At 36.5% G+C, this 18,007-nt stretch overlaps 1 protein-coding gene across 7 annotated transcripts in view; it reads left to right on the forward strand.

The window, feature by feature from the left end:
- LOC128773888 (lysine-specific demethylase 6A-like) overlaps nucleotides 1-18,007 on the forward strand; it is a 193,092-nt gene that overhangs the window by 86,865 nt on the left and 88,220 nt on the right. For all 7 annotated transcript variants that reach the window (XM_053891928.1, XM_053891929.1, XM_053891932.1 and 4 more), the window contains exons 5-6: nucleotides 2,126-2,184; nucleotides 3,699-3,819. In XM_053891928.1, the coding sequence (XP_053747903.1) occupies nucleotides 2,126-2,184; nucleotides 3,699-3,819 (180 nt within the window). The remainder of the gene's footprint in view (nucleotides 1-2,125; nucleotides 2,185-3,698; nucleotides 3,820-18,007) is intronic.

An 18,007-nucleotide genomic window follows, 5' to 3' on the forward strand; every position in this document is an offset into this window, starting at 1 on the left:
ATGATTGCCATTGTAGCAATAGTATCTCACTTTGTATTATTTTGTACTTGTATTATTTTTTATATATGTATTGTATATTTTATGTATGTATATATTGTATTATATTTTTTATATATGTATTATTTTAATTTGTATTATTTTATTATTTCTTCTTGGTAGTTGGAATAATTCCTTTTTAAAAATTTTTTTAAATGTTTACTTCTGAGAGAGAGAGATAGAGTATGAGTCGGAGAGGGACAGAGAGAGAGAGAGAGAGAGAGAGAGAGAGAGAGAGAGAGAGAGAGAGAATCCCAAGCAGGCTCCCAACTGTCCACACAGAGCCCAATGTGGGGCTCGAACTCACGGACCGCAAGATCATGACCTGAGCCGAAGTCGGACGCTTAACCGACTGAGCCACCCAGGCGCCCCAAGTTTGGCTTTTTTGATACCACATGTTATTGATACCATGCAGTGCTGGGGTTTTTTCTGACAGTTTTTACTGGTTTTCTGTTTTTCTGGTTGTTTTTACTTACCACTTACATTGTTACAAATGGGAAGAAGTACTTTCTTATGGCTGAATAGTATTGCGCTGTGTGTGTGTGTGTGTGTGTGTGTGTGTGTGTGTGTGTGTGTGTGTGTGTGTGTGTGTAACATCTTACTTATCTATTCATCTGTTGATGGTACCTTAGGTTGTTTCTTTATATCTTGGCTCTTGTGAATAATGTGCACTGAACACAGGAGTATGTATATGTCCTTTCAATACCCTATTTTCATTTTCTTTGGATAAATACACACTGGTGGAATTGCTTGATCATATGGTAGATCTCTTTCTAATTTTTGTAAACAACCTCTCTATTTTCCATAATTGTTGAACCAATTTATATTTCCATCAGCAGTGTACTAGGTTTCCTTTTTTTACATCCTTGTGAACATTCGTTATCTCTTGACGTTTTCATGATAGCCATTCAAAGAGGTGTAAAGGTGGTATGTTGTTGTGTTACTGAATTGTACCTCCTTGATGATTAGATGTTGAGCATCTGTTTATGTCTTGGCCATTTAAATTTCTTCTTTGGAAAAATGTTTACTTCCTGTGCCCATTTTTAATTAGATTCTTTTTTGTTGTTAACTCCTTACAAGATACGTGGTTTGCAGAAATTACCTCCCATTCTTTTCATGTTTTTAATTATTCTGTTCAGAAGATTTTACATTTAATGTCCTACTTATTGATTTTTACTTGTGTTGTGTGTGCTTTTCATGTCAACCCAAGAAATCTTTGTCAAAACCACTGTCAAGGAGCTGCTTTTCCAAATTTTATTCCAGGAGTTTTAGGGTATTATGTATTGGGTATAATGTTTAAGTCTTCAATTGATTTCATATTAATTTGGGGGAGTACTGTAAGAAAGAGGTCCAGTTTCATAGTTCTGCATATATTTATCCATTTTTTTCAACTCCATTTTTTGAAGACACAGTCCTTTTGTCATCAGATGTTCAGATGATCATGGCTCCCTGATTGAGAAATAGTTGATTGTAAATGTGGGGGATTAATTTTCTGCTCTCTATTCTGTTCTCTTGGCCTATAGTTCCATTTTTATGCCAATACCATACTGGTTTTATATGCTGTAGTTTGTAGCAGGAAGTGTTACACCTCCTGCTTTGTTCTTTTGTGTGATTTCACATAAGTTTTAAGAATGTAAGTTTCATGTTTTCATTTTGGGCTTCATTAAAAAGAAGGTGAAAATACCTGTTTTCTTCTTTTAAATGTTTCTTTCTTTTAGAGAGAAAGAGAGTGAGCAGTGGAGGAGGAGAATGGGGGTGGGGGGTGGGGTGGGCAGAGGATTCCAAGCAGGCTCTGCGCTGTCACCACAGAGTTTGATAGGGTCCTAAACTCATGAACCATAAGATCATGACCTTAGCCGAAGTCAGATGTTGAGGTGACTGAGCCACCTAGGTGCCTCAAAATTGAAAATACTTGAAGTAGTTTGGCTTTTCTGAATTGCATTTTACTGAATGACCTCATTGTTTTCTTTTAAGTGTATTATGTAATGTATGGTAGAATTTTCAGAACATAAAAACATAATGTACCAGATTTCTAATAAGTAGGAAACAGCTGTAAAAACTTTTACAATGAAAAAATTTTTTTTAACAGAATGCTGCCTTTTTATACGGCCTTGGTTTGGTTTACTTCTACTACAATGCATTTCACTGGTAAGTTGATTTAAACCATGTTTCCACTTACGTGTGTGTGAATGTGTGTATGAAAAATATTTCCACATAGCTATGATAACTTGTGGATCCCCTTAAATTGAAGATAAGAACATGAAATCAGAAGAGATAAATTAGTACAGGTGGAAAATACTGCTTTAATTTGTTAATGGCATTGTTTAGTTCTGCGAGATGAATGTAAATTTTGATTATTTATCTTAAAGTGATGTCTATATGTTTTCCAAAAAACCCTTACCTTTTAAAATGCTCTGCAGTAAATTTTGCAGTAAATTTTGTAATAAACGCATATAAAACTACACAACTTTAGAAGTAGGAACATAACCAAAATGACTTACTAAAGACATAGTGTGTTCCTTTGTCCTTATTTATGGTATACGTGGTATCTGTATGTTTTTTTGGTAAGAGGAAATTGACTTTGGAAACACGTAAGATTCTAAATAGTGACCCTTGTGGAGTTTAGAGAATACAGTACAGTTGATACTTGAACAAACAAGTTTGAACTGCACAGGTGGTCTTTACATGATATATTTTGTTGCTTCTAGGTGTATTTTCTCTACCTTATGATTTTCTTAACATTTTGTTTTCTGTACTTTATTATAAGAATGTATTTTATAATACATATACAAAATACGTGTTAATTGAATTTTTATGGTTTCGATAAGGATTCCAGGCAACAGTATGCTATTAATAATTAAGGTTTTGGGGGGTAAAAAGTTACAGCTGGATTTTCTTGTTGCTCTGGGGGTTGCCCCTAACCCTACACTATTCAGTCAGTGGTCAGTGGACTTTTTTTTTTTTTTGGGGGGGGGGTCTCATGTATTACTCATTTTTGAGGAAGTAATAATTTACATAGTTCAAATACTAAAAAATATTCAAAATTTATCCAGCGTAATTGGATTTTCTCTACTAGTAATCAAGAATTTTTAAAAAGAGCAAATAATTAAGAAGATATAGAATTAGACAAAGATAAAGTGATAGATGAAGGTGGAAGTAGATTAGGTACTGCATTCCTATTGAGGTAAGATAGTTTACAGAAAAGACTGTACTGTAGGAATTCCATCTGGAAGAAATAAATACCAGCCCTATATATATTACATTATACTAATAGATTACAGGTAGAATCTAAACAAAAATGTGATAGGCAAGTGAAGTTTCTAAATGTAGATCTTTCTGGAGCAGTATAGAATGAGGATTAACATTCTTACCCTCTTGGCCTTTTAAAACCTTTCCTATTGTCCCTGTCTGAGATGCTTCAGAAAAATTTAAAAAGCGGTTATTGTCACTGAAAATGTTATTAAACCTTTACTGTTGAATGATCTGTGAAGGTGAATATGGAAACAATTGCGTTTCCATATCTTTTTCTAATCTAAAAATGTTCATAAGATTTTCAGAAAGTTGTAATTTCTGTCAGAATTGTGTAATAGGAATGTTTCCTGAAGTGCCAAGGAAAATACATATAAATACTAAAAGTTTAGATTCTTTTGTCTTTATTTCAGGGCAATTAAAGCATTTCAAGAGGTGCTTTATGTTGATCCCAGCTTTTGTCGAGCCAAGGAAATTCATTTGCGACTTGGGCTTATGTTCAAAGTGAACACAGACTATGAATCTAGTTTAAAGGTAGGTAGCTTGGGTTTTTCCTAGACAGACACTATTCTTTGTGTGTGTTGCTAAGTTTTAAGTGTTCAGAAATGTTGGAATTTATATGACCACTATAAAAAAAGAACTAATTTAGGATATAAATTAAAAGGTTTAAAAAAAAAGGTTGAATTTCAGGGTACAAAGTAGACTTGATGCTAAGATTTGCAAGATGAATTTTTGGTTCTTTAAATTTTATTTTATTGGTTTGTTTTTATTTTGTCTTTAAAAAGTGTTTGAAGTGTGTGATTCAGAAACAATGAAGGCTTTTATTATATTTGAGCATGTAAAGCACTGGCCATAAAGATGAAGAGCAGTTATTGATGAAGTGCCAGTAATCTAATCATTGGCTAGTCTTGAATTCATATGTGACTGATGAGAAGTCTGCTCACTTATAGTAGCACGACACATGGCATAGGCAAAATTTTGTAATACATTCTTCTCTGTTAAAACTTATGGACTGCTTGTTGGTGAGTGTAAATATTACTGTGAAAAAATAATACATTGTTAAATATTTTAATTCTAATGGAAATATGATTTATCCTTTCATTTTTCAGTTTCTGTGTTCTGTCATTTTATGTCTTCTGAGGTTATTAATGGGACTGGAGTTTCTTTGTATGACAAAAGTATTGCTCTGTGAAAGAATTCAAGTTTCTGGGGAAAAGCACTAGGTTTTGTCAATTTATGACCATTTTGAATGTTTGCTTTTTTCCTGACATAGATCTATTGTGGAATATCTTGCCTACAAAAGAATGTGTGTGTGACTTTATAGTAGGACTTGCTCTGAACTCATTAGCATGGAAATGGTAAATAAATGTTATTTAAAAACTATGTGTGATAGGGGGTTCTCTAAACCACCCTTAATTGTCAGTGATTTGCTGAAGGTCACTGAACTTAGAAAGCAGTTTTATTTATGGTCATAGTTTATTACAGTGAAAGAGCACAGATTAAAATTGTCAAAGGAAAAAGCACAGGAGGTAGAGTCCAGGAGAGACAAGAGCCCTGTTTATACTCTCTCATTGCAGTCATATGAATAGCACTTAATTCATTTCAATGATGTGTGATCACACACACATAGTATTGTCAACCAGGGATGTTCACCCAAGCCTTTCCAGGGTTTTTTCCCCTGTCCATGGAATGTGTATAATATTGGGGGTTGATATTGGTGAGACGGAGAGCATACCTAGCCAACCTTAGTTACCTAGTCATCAGTAGCCCCTTTGATATCAGACTGATACACTGTAGCCTCAGGCCCCCAGCACAAATAATGTAAGCATAAACTATATAGATGACTCAAAGTTCTGGGTATAGAAAGGCACACTTGTAAGGCAGAATATTCCAACGATGTAGAGATCATCCTCAGGAGTTGGTCAAGGGCCAGACATTTCTTTAAATGTGCAGGGTTTGGACAACTGAGACCTGCTGAGTTAATCTCTTCCTGTGCTGTGTATTCATGCACTGCCTTAAACAAAGTATTGAATGTAATTGTCCCTGAATTTTATGGGTTTATAAAAGAATGATACTTACTGCACAAGTATTCAGTCAAGCACATTAAAACCATTGCAGATAGAGTAAAGAATTTAGATTACATAGAGGCCACAGAAAGAAGTGTAGCTAAGGAGTAAGTCCAAGGTTAAATGCAGCTTGTGTAGAGAATGGAATCAGATTTATCAGTTTACTGTTTAGCATATCATTTATCAAACTGTATACTGTGGGACTTTAGTGGAACTGAAATGTAAAGTAAGTATAGCTATGACACCTTGCAGATTTTAACCCTTCCTGACATCCACAATATATATTAACCCATCAGAGATGCTAATAAGTCTTATATCAGGAAGTAAATTAAATCTGGTATAATTTTCTAGGAACATATGTTATCCTACTGCAGGTTTTTTGTTGAGTTTTGTTTTTAGTTTTTTTTTTGTTTTTGTTTGATGGGTATTCTGTGGAAACACTGAAGGGCAAAAGAAAAACAGCAAAACATTTTTTCTCTTAAATATGGAATGTGTATATACAATTAGTGGAGAAAAGATTAACTGAATAATTATACAGTGGTTAGTATTAGTAAAGTCTGTGGATGCTAAGCTGCAGGTACTGATTTGGAAGTGTTTACAATATCCTTTATTTAGGCAGAACAGAATTAAATATTCACTAGCTAAGTGAAAGTGATTTACTTAACTGATACATAAGAAAAACAGTCTTCTATATATTTGTACTCCTTAGGCTTAGGTAGAAAGTTCCAAACCTTCAGATGATTTTGATTTTAATAAAAATATCTTACGTACATACATGTAGCTTTTTCTGTGCACTGCTTTCTTTTACTTCTGACAGCTTTGTGAGGCTAATCTCGTTTGTATGGAAAGGATAGGGTCTCCTGGGTAGCTTAGTTGGTTAGACATCAGACTTCTGCTCAGGTCATGATGTCCACCTTTCTTGAGTTCAAGCCCTGCATTGGGCTCTGTACTGGCAGCTCAGAGCCTGGAGCCTGCTTGGGATTTTGTTTCTCCTTCTCTCTCTGCCCTTTCCTCTTCTCTCTCTTTCTCAAAAAAATAAACAATAAAAAAAATAAATAAATAAAATAGGATATTGGGATGTTTTTGACACTTATCTTTCTGTTAGTTTTTAGGTCATTTGATTTTTATTTGATCCCAGCATTTGCTTTTTAAGTTCTCTGTTAATAGAAATATGCCTGTCTGTTTGAAAGAGAGAGAGAGAAAGAGAGAGAGAGAGAGAGCGCGAGCGCAACCAGGGGTGGGGAAGAGAGAGCAGGGAGGCAGAATCCCAAGCAGGCTCCATGCTGTCAGTGCAGAGTCTGACATGAGGCTTGAACTCATGAACTACAAGATCATGACTTGAGCTAAAACCAAGGGTCAGATGCTTAACCACTGAGTCACCCAGGTGCTGCAGGATGAGAAATTATCATATATTGTGATATAATTACTTAGCATTTAAAATGAATGAAACTAGGGGCCATCTGGGTGGCTCAGTCAGTTGAGCATCTGATTTCAGCTCAGGTCATGATCTCAAAATTTGTGGGTTTGAGCCCCATGCCAGGCTCTGTATTGACAGCTCAGAGCCTGGACCCTGCTTCAGATTCTGTGTCTCCCTCTCTCTCTGCCCCTCCCCTGCTTGTGCTCTGTCTCTGTCTCTCAAAAATAAAAATGTTTAAAAAAATTACATGAATGAAACTATGACTCATTCCTAGGTTGGACTGTAGTAATTAGTCTTGCCAGGTATAAAAACCTCTGTACTATACCATGGTATTTCCTGGTGCAGTGTATTAGTGTAGACACTTAAATCTTAACTCAGGTTGGTTCAGATAACAGTAAAAATGCAATAGCTCTTGTCCTAGGAATTCCAGGCTTCAAGATTAATTGATTTAGTTGTTTTAGATATGTCATGAAGATTCATATTTTTTCTTATCTGTTGCTTTTTCCATCTTTCGTATAGCATAGTTACCATATGTGAAAGAAGTACCTTCTTTCTCATTCTGTTTATATTCATTAGTTTGTGACTTACTGTAATCCAGACCCACAGTAGGTGCTTGGCAAAGGTATCATCATCATTCTCATCTTCCTATGATGTGGCAGAATAGAATGTAGCTTCTTCTTAGTATCTTGAAGACTTAGAAATATTGAAATAACTTTTTACTTATTTACTTTTAAATGTTTGTTTATTTTTGAGAGAGAGAGATAGAGCATGAGCAAGGGAGGGGCATAGAGAGAATAGAGGGGGGTGGGGGGTGGAGAGAGAATCGTAAGCAGACTCTGTACTGTCAGTGCAGAGCCAATGCAGGGCTTTATCTCAGCAAACATGAGACCATGACCTCAGCCAAAATCAAAAGTCAGACGCTCAACCAAGTAAGGCACCCAGTTGCCCCTTGAAATAACTTTTTAAAAATCTGCAAGGGACTTGCCCTTGTTTCTCACTTGTCAGATGTAGGTTGGGTGATTTTCTGTCGGAAGGGATGGAATTACTGGTAGATCCATTATTGAGGAAGATCTGATTGTCCAAGAGGTAATGTAGAATGGGTGTTGCTCTTAGAGAACAAAGCCAAGTTTAAGTCACATACATTTCAGGTCTTTCTGAACCTACCTTGTTTTTTCCCCTTAACTCCATGAGAGACATGGTATATTTTGCATGTTCTAGTTACTAAGTTGTTTAAAAAGTTACTTCATGTTTATTTATTTTTGAGGCGGGGGAGGGTGAGAGAGAGAGGGAGACACAGAATCCAAAGCAGGCTCCGGGCTCTAACTGTCAGCACAGAGCCCAACATGGGGCTTGAACCTATAAACCTTGAGATCATGACCAGAGCCAAAGTCAGATGCTCAACCAACTGAGCCAGCCAGGTGCTCCTTTTTCCTAAGTTATGAAAGATTCCTATACTTTTTTTCTGCACATCCATACATTATCAGCCCTTCTTTTTTCATTTCTCTTCCTGAAAATAGCCAGATGTGTCTCTGAAGCGGAGTGATTCACTTTTAGTGTAGTGTAAAGAGCCATTGAGGGAGTAAGTTTCATTTTAAAACTTGACACTGCCTCAAAATATCTTCATCTTGCTAAGGTGATTTAAGGTGTTAAGATTTATTTATTTTGACAGAGGGAGTGCAAGTGTGGGGAGGGGCAGAAAAGGGAGAGAGAGAATCCTAAGCAGTCTCCATGCTGTCAGCACAGAGCCTGAAGCAGGGCTCATGGTCAAACCCACCAACCATAAGATACCTTCTAATTGGGAGATACTATGTGTAGCCATTCTGAATTCCAGTTCCATTTTCCATTCATAGAATTTCATCTATCCTCAAAAAAGTGATATTTACACTATTTTCAGTTATATGGTCTTATTATTAAATTAAATGACAAACAGAATTTTAATGTGCTCAGTGAGTGTTAGAAATGGCAGTTCTCTGCTGGGAATTTACCCAAGGGATACAGGAGTACTGATGCATAGGGGCACTTGTAGCCCAATGTTTATAGCAGCACTCTCAACGATAGCCAAATTATGGAAAGAGCCTAAACGTCCATCAACTGATGAATGGACAAATTGTGGTTTATATACACAATGGAGTACTACGTGGCAATGAGAAAGAATGAAATATGGCCCTTTGTAGCAACATGGATGGAACTGGAGAGTTTTATGCAAAGTGCAATAAGCCATACAGAGAAAGACAGATACCATATGTGTTCACTCTTATGTGGATCCTGAGAAACTTAACAGGAACCCATGGGGGAGGGGAAGGGGGGGAAAAAAAAAAGAGGTTAGAGTGGGAGAGAGCCAAAGCATAAGAGACTGTTAAAAACTGAGAACAAACTGAGGGTTGATGGGGGGTGGGAGGGAGAGGAGGGTGGGTGATGGGTATTGAGGAGGGCACCTTTTGGGATGAGCACTGGGTGTTGTATGGAAACCAATTTGACAATAAACTTCATATATTGAAGAAAAAAAAAACGTACTCCATTTGTGGGCTAAACCTGTATATGAACTATTCTACTCCAGAATAATAACATCACTTCAGATTTTGTTGTTTTCACTTTTCCTTTCTTATATAGTTTCCTGGGTACATTTTGTTGTTTCCTTACTTGGGTGATAGTAAGATTTTACTTCATTACTTCTTAATTTAAGTGATACTGATGTACTCTATAACAATATGTTTAAAGCATAATCATTGCTTCAATAAAAGACATTTTGACAAATACATTTTTATAATACTAGTAACTTCTATTTACTATTAAACTGTTAAAATGGATTCTTTGAAATGAGTACAGTATAAGAATATTGGTACAGGATTCATGTTTTTCAGAAACCATCTTAATTTCATGGAATTATATAGGGTTCTCCCCTGATACTTTGCTTATGTGTATAATGCTAATTTCCTTAAATATATACTAATAGCAGAGCTGTTGGATTTTTATAGGATTGTATGTTTGTGTGTATTTGTGTATGTACTTTGGGATCTTTTCCTGGCATACTTATAAACGTATTGTCTCCTTATAATTTGCTAGTTGAAAATAAGAAATACTGACTTAAGAGGCAAATATAAAAGGAGTAATAAACATGAGCATTAACACATCATTTAGCATTACTAGTTGCAGCCAAGACAGAAGAGTGTATTCATGGGTTTTATTTTACTGTTTTATCTAGTATACCAGTACTTTCACAGTATATCTTTTAGTAATTCATTTTGCATTGTTCACTGGGCATATCATATGCCAGGAGTTTTAGAGCATTATTCTGGGATAATTTAAGATAGGGGTTGGTAAATTACTTTTTATTCTACAATGGTTTTACAGCTGCACTTGTTAGTTTACAAATTATTTTTGGGTGCTTTTGGGTTACAGTGTCAGAGGTATGTCAGAGACTGCATATCCTACAAAATAGAAAATATTTACTCTCTGGGCCTTTACTGTGTTATTGTTGAGAAAAGCCAAGTTCTGTTTCTTTGAATGACTGTTTATCTTATCTTCATTGACAAGATACTTTGGCCCACTATGGACAACATACTACATACATATATCAATTACAGATTACATAAGAGGTGGAAAGAACATTGAATATAAGAAAACTTATTCTCTCTCTTTTTTTTTTTGACTTACACTGATTAGATGGCTTCCAGTACTAGTTTTTTTCATGCTTCAGTTAGTGGTCTGTCTCTCCTTCCTTGTATTACAACATAAAATAGACATAAATTCCTAGAAAAAAAATAAAATGAAAAATTTAAATTTACAGAGTATAAGCCCAACTTTTGAAAACGTGTTTCGATGTTGTATTTACTTTTAAGAGACAGAGAGGCAGTGTGAGAAGGGAAGGGGCAGAGAGAGACACACAGAATCCGAAGCAGGCTTCAGGGACCAAGCTGTCAACACAGAGCCACTTGTGGGGCCCAAACTCACGAACCCCGAGATAATGACAGGGCTGAAGTCAGATACTTAACGGACTGAGGCACCCAGGTTCTCCAAGCCCAATTTTTTGCAAAAGATTTTATTATTATTATTTTTTAAAGTTTGTTTATTTATGTATTTTGAGAGGGACAGAGACTGTACAAGTGGGAGAAAGGCACAGGGAGAGAGAGAATCTGGAGTAGGCTGGCACCAGCCCACAGACCCTGATAGGAGGATTAAAGCCATGAAGCTGCAAGATCATTACCTGAACCCAAACCAAGAGTCAGATGCTCAGCTGACTGAGCCATTCAGGTGCCCCAGTATAAGCCCAACTTCTTAAATTCAGTGGCAGAGTTACATTTTAATACATATAATGGAAAAAATTGAACATTGAAAATTAAAAATAAAATTTGTAGGTTCATACTGAGGCAACTAATATATACCCCTCTTTTTACCCACATAACTTTTGTTTAGCAGTTATAATTCACAGTACTACTTACAGTATATAATGTTTAGTCAAACATTTTATAGTAGAAACTAGTCTTGACAAAGTGGTGGATTGAAATGAAGATATTGTAAAGCATTCAACTTTTATAAAGCAAATGATGTTGGTTTTTTTCCAGATGCTTTCTTAGTAGCAGTTTCCAATTATTATTGTAAATAATAAACAAACTATTATTGCTTACTCTGTAAAGCTATAATTAAATTATCTTTTTTTTTTTTTAACGTTTATTTATTATTGAGAGACAGAGAGAGACAGAGGGTGAGCATGGGAGGGGCAGACACTGAATCCGAAACAGGCTTCAGGCTGTGAGCTGTTAGTACAGAGCCCAACGCAAGGCTTGAACCCACCAACCTGCAGATCACAACCTGAGCTGAAGTCAGATGCTTAACTGACTGAGCCACCCAGGTGCTCCAGTTTTTTTTTAATGTTTATTTACTTTTCAGAGAGATAGGTAGAATGTGAGTGGGAAGAGCAGAGAGAGAGGGAGACAGAATCTGAAGCAGGCTCCAGGCTCTGAGCTGTCAGCACATAGCCCAATGGGGGCTCAAACTCTCCATCCACCCTGTAATTAAATTATCTTTCAGTGAAGAAATGATCATAAATTCCTTATGAATATTTTTTGATGGTAATAGAATTTAAAATTGATGAGGTTTGTTGAAAATATTTTACAGATATAAAATATGCTCGTCAGTTTCATTATTAAATTTTGAAAGCTGTCATAACAATAAAAAAATTTTTTTTAATGTTTTTTTTCTGAGAGAGAGAGAAGAACAAAGCATAAGTGGGGTGGAGCAGAGAGAGGGAGACACAGAATCAAAAGCAGCTCCAGGCTCTGAGCTGTCAGAATGGAGCCTGATGTGGGACTTGAACTCCCAAACTACCAGATCACAACTTTAGTTGAATAAAGTCAGATACTTAACTGACTCAGTCCCCCAGGCGCCCCAAGTTCTACTTTTTAAGGCAACTTTAAATACAAATTACAGCATGGTTTACTACTTTTGCTGTGCTATATGCTGTATGTCAGGACTTAGTTACTTTACCTACTGGAAGTTAGTACCTTTTGACCAACTTCACTCATTTTACTTACCCCCCACCCCCTTCACCTCTGGCAATCACCAATTTGTTCTCTGTAGCTAGGAGATGTTTGTGTTTGACTTATTTTTGTTAATTTTTAAAATTAAGTTGTATTTTAATTCCAATATAGTTAACATACAGTGTTTTGTTAGTTTCAGGTATACAGTATAGTGATACAACAATTCTACACATTACCCAGTGTTTATCACAACAAGTAAAATCCTTAATCCTCTCACCTCTTCACCCATCTGCTATCCCCCTAACTGTGTTTGTTCTCTAGAGTTAGGAGTTTGTTTCTTGGTTTGTCTGTCTCTTTTCTATCAGTCCCCCCTTCCCTTGTTTTTTTGTTTGTTTTTTCCTTAAATTCCACATACGAGCAAAATCATTTGGTATTTGTGTCCTCTGACTTCATTTCACGTGGCGTAGTACACTTTGGCTCCATGCATTAAAAAAAAAATCTTTTTTTAATGTTTATTTTTGAGACACACGCACGCGCACGCGCGCTTCATGAGTTGGGGAAGGGCAGAGAACGAGGGAGACACAGAATCCAAAGCAGGCTCCAGGCTCCAAGTTGTCAGCACAGAGCCCAGTGCGGGACCAGAAACCATGAACCTTGAATTCATGACCCAAGTCAAAGTCAAAGGCTCAACCGACTAAGCCACCAGGCACCCCAAGATTCCCTTCTTTTTTATGGCTGGTGTATTCCATTGAGATCTCTTTATCTCTGTCCGTCCGTCTGTCCGTCTGCCCACACACCCCCACCCACCCACCCACCCACCTATCTATCTATCTATCTATCTATCTATCTATCTATCTGTCTGTCTATCTATCTATCTATCTATCTATCTATCTATCTATCTATCTATCTATCTATCTAATCTAATCTAATGTCTTATCTATCTGTCTGTCTACCACTTCTTTATCCATTCCTCAGTCGATGGATATTTGGGCTGCTTCCATAATTTGGCTGTTATAAATAATGCTGCTATAAACATAGGGGCACATACTCCTTTGAATTAGTGTTCTGAATTCTTTTTTTTAATGTTTATTTATTTCTGAGAGTGAGAGCAAACATGAGCAGGGGAGAGGGTGAGAAAGTGAGACAGAAACTCGCAGGCAGCTATGTGAGACAGTGGCAAGCTTGAATTCATAAACTCATAAACCATGAGATCATGACTTGAGCTGGAATCAAGAGTTGGATGTTTAAATGACTGAGCCACTCAGGTGCCCTAGTGTTTTGTATTCTTTGGGTGAATACCCAGTATACTGATTGATTGCTGGATCATAGAGTAGATGTACTTTTAACTTTCTTAGGATCCTCCATACTGTTTTCTGTGGTAATGGAACCAGTTTGTATTCCTACCAACAGTGCATGAGGATTACTCTTCACCACATCCTCACCAATACTTATTGTTTCCTGTTGTTGATTTTAGCCATTCCAACAGGGGTGAGGTGGTATCTCATTGTAATTTTGATTTGTATTTTACCTGTAATGAGTGATGTTGAGCATGATGTGCCTGTTTGCTAATCTGGGTGTTGTCTTTGGAGAAATGTCGGTTCATGTCTTTTGTCCATTTTTTCATTGGATCATTTTTGGGAGTGTTGAGTTGTATACAAGTTCTTTCTAGAATTTGGAGCATAACCATTTGTCTGATATGTCATTTGCAAATATCTTTTCCCATTCAGTAGGTTGCCTTTTAGTTTGGTGGATCGTTTCTTTTGCTGTGCAAAAGCCTTCTGATTTTGATGTAGTCCCAATAGTTTAATTTTGCTTTTATTTCTCTTGCTGGAGACATACCAAGAAAAATGTTGCTATGGTCAGTGTCTAAGAGGTTATTGCCACTTCCTGTGGTCTCTTCTAGGGTTTTTATGGTTTGATATCTCACATATAAGTCTTTAATTCATTTTGAGTTTATAGTGTGTGGGATAAGAAAGTGGTGAAAGTTCCCAGCACCCACTTATTAAAGAGAAAGACTTTTTCCAGTTGGTTTTTAATTTTTAAATTCTCACCGTAAAAAATATTTGTTTGTTTGTTTATTTACTTCTTTGCACACAAGCAGAGGAGAGGCAGAGAGAGAGGGAGAGATAGAATCCCAGGCAGGCTCTGCACCACGACCGTGCAGAGCGTGATGCAGGGGTGGAACCCATGAAACACGGGATCATAATCCAAGCCGAAACCAGAGTCGGCTGCCCAACCGACTGAACCACCCAGGCACCTCTTGAAATTTTCATATTCTACATATGCGTGAGATCATACAGTATTTCCTTTCTATGTTGTATTTCACAAAATACTACCAAGAGTGTAGGAGGGTTCTATTTTCTCCACATCTTTCTCAATACTTGTTATTTCTTGTTATTTTTGATACTAGCCATTGTGACTGGTGTCAGGTGGTATCTCATTATAGTTTTGTTTTGCAACGGTGAGTGAAGTTGCACATCTTTTCATTCACCTGAATAAAGGTATAGGTCTTCCGTAAAAAGCTGTCACTTCAGATCCTCTGCCCATTTTTAAAAAATTAATTTTAGTTTTATTTTTTAAAATTTGCATCCTAATTAGTTAGCATACAGTGCAACAATGATTTCAGGGGTAGATTCCTTAATGCCCCTTACCCATTTAGCCTATACCCGCTCCCACAACCCCTCCAGTAACCCTCTGTTCTGCATATTTAAGACTCTCTTATGTTTTTGTCCCCCTCCCTGTTTTTATATTATTTTTGCTTCCCTTCCCTTCTGTTCATCTGTTCTGTGTCTTAAAGACCTCATATGAGTGAAGTCATATGATATTTGTTTTTTCTGGCTAATTTCGCTTAGCGGAATACCCTCTGGTTCCATCCACGTAGTTGCAAATGGCAAGATGTTATTCTTTTTGATTGCCAAGGAATACTCCATTGTCTATATATACACCACATCTTCTTTATCCATTTATCCATCGATGGACATTTGGGCTCTTTCCATACTTTGGCTATTGTGGGTAGTGCTACTATAAACATTGGGGTGCATGTGCCCCTTCGAAACAGCATACCTGTATCCCTTGGATAAATACCTAGTGGTGCAATTCCTGGGTCGTAAGATAGTTCTATTTTTAGTTTTTTGAGGAACCTCCGTTCTGTTTTCCAGAGTGGTTGCTCTAGTTTGCATTCCCACCAACAATGCAAAAGAGATCCTCTTTCTCTGCATCATTGCCATAATCTGTTGTTGCATGAGTTGTTCATATTAGCCATTCTGACAGGTGTGAGGTCATATCCATTGTGGTTTTGATTTGTATTTCCCTGATGATGAGAGATGTTGAGCATTTTTTCATGTGTCGGTTGGCCATCTGGATGTCTTCTTTGGTGAAGTGTCTATTCATGTCTTTTGCCCATTTCTTCACTGGATTATTTGCTTTTTGGGTGTTGAGTTTGAGAAGTTCTTTATAGATTTTGGATACTAACCCTGTATCTGATATGTCATTTGCACATAATCGTCTCCCATTCTGTCACCTTTTAGTTTTGCTGATTGTTTCCTTCGCTGGACAGAAGCTTTTTATTTTGATGAGGTCCCAATAGTTCATTTTTGCTTTTGTTTACCTTGGCTCTGAAGACGTAATTGAGTAAGAAGTTGTTGTGGGCAGGATCAAAGAGGTTTTTGCCTGCTTTCTCCTCTAGGATTTTTATGGCTTCCTGTGTTATGTTTCGGTCTTTCATCAATTTTGAGTTTATTTTTGTGTATGGTGTAAGAAAGTGGTCCAGGTTCATTCTTCTGCATGTCGCTGTTCAGTTTTCCCAGCACCACTTGCTGAAGAGACTGTCTTTATTCCATTGGATGTTCTTTCCTGCTTTGTCAAAGATTAGTTGACCATATATTTGTGAAAGATCAGTTGGCCATTTCTGAGTTCTTTATTCTGTTCCATTGATCTGAGTGTCTGTTTTTGTGCTACCTCTCCCCATTTTTAATCAGACTATTTATGGGGGTTTTTCCTCTCCACTCCTCCCCCTCCCCCTCCCCTCCTTCCTCCCCCTCCCTTCTCCCCCCCCTCCCCCCTCCCTCTCCCTCTCCCTTTCCCTTTTGAGTTTAATGAGTTCGTTTGTATTTTGGAAGTTAACCTCTTGTCAGATAGTGATCTGTAGACATTTTCTTTTTAGTATATTGCCATTTAATTTTGCTGATGGTTTCCTGCGCTGTGCAGAAGCTTTTTAGTTTGATATAGTCCTACTTGTTGTGGCTTTGTTGCCTTTGCTTATTGTGTAAAGGTTTGCAAGGTTTATGTTGTTTGAAAGTGTTTATTATTTTATGTTTTCTTGGGTTTGGCACACTAAAGCAGTAATTTTTCTGCTGCTTTCAAGATTTTTCCTTCTGCAAAACCAGTTTCATCATAGGATATGGAATACTCACAGATTAAATGTAGCATGACTTAGGTTATACACATCTCTTTAATTTGGGGGTTTTACTGTGATAATAGTACTGAAGTACTGTCATCTTGAAAATTATTTCTTTTAAGATGAGTTGTTTGATGAGTCATTTAGGAAAGATCTATTTTATCACATTACATTGTAATTCATGATAAGACTTCTGAATGATGTGTGAGTGTAAGGCTTCTGAATGATGTGTGAGTGTTACGCTGGTCTTTCTCTGTAGAAGAAACAATTTATTAAATAAGCCTTGCTCTGGTATCACATTAAGGACACACAGTCAGCTTTGCATAATTGGAAAATAAAAGCAACTTAAACTGTACAGCTGTTGGATATTTCTTGAGTAAACTACCCCCCTCCCTTTGCCCCCATTTTGGTTATTATTATTTACTTTTTATTTTCTGATTATAGTAAATGTACATGTAAGAAAGAGTACAGTGTGTTCATATATGCCATCAGAGTTTCCTTCAGGGTGACATCTTGCCTGACTGTAGTATGCAGTATATCACAACCAAAATAGGATATTGATAAAATATCTCGAGTATCTGCATAGTTTTATGCATTATTGATTCTCAGAGTTTGTTCATTGAACAAAGTTTTTGTTACTTAAGGGCCATATTCATGTTAATAATTTATGCCATTTTAAGCCTTTAAATGTATGAAATGCAGTACCTTATAGGCTAGCCTAATTTTTTTCAAGTATTGTCTTGAATTATTTAAGTATTCCTTTTTATTGTGATAAATTATACATAATATTGATTATTTTAGAAATTTAAGTGTGTAGCATTTATATTTATGATGTTATATATATAACTCTTATCTGTGTGTTATCCAAGGTTTTCAGCATACCGTAGAAAATTCTGCACCCATTAAACTATATCTGCTCATTACTTTTTCCCCCAGATGCTGGTTTCTCCTCCTCCTCCTCTTTTTTGTAATTTAAATTTTATTAACTTTTATTTATTATTATTTTGTAAATTTAAATCCAAGTTAGTTAACATAGAGTGTGATAATGATTTCAGGAAATGAATTCAGTGATTCATCACTTACATTTAACACCTAGTGCTTATCTAACCAACAAGTGTCCTCCTTAATGTCCCTTGCTCATTTAGTCCATCTGCCCACCCAGCACCCCTCCAGTAACCCTCAATTTGTTGTCTGTATTTAAGGGCCTTTTATGGTTTATCTCCCTCTCTGTTTTACATTATTTTTGCTTCCCTTCCCTTGTGTTCATCTGTTTTGTGTCTTAAATTCCACGTATGAGTGAAATCATGTGATACTTCTCTTTCTCTGACTGACTTATTTCGCTTACCAAAATACCCTCCAGTTCCAT

The sequence above is a fragment of the Panthera pardus genome, unplaced genomic scaffold (assembly GCF_024362965.1).
Source record: "Panthera pardus isolate Hobbes unplaced genomic scaffold, ASM2436296v1 HiC_scaffold_27, whole genome shotgun sequence".
Classification (NCBI taxonomy): Eukaryota; Metazoa; Chordata; class Mammalia; order Carnivora; family Felidae; genus Panthera; species Panthera pardus.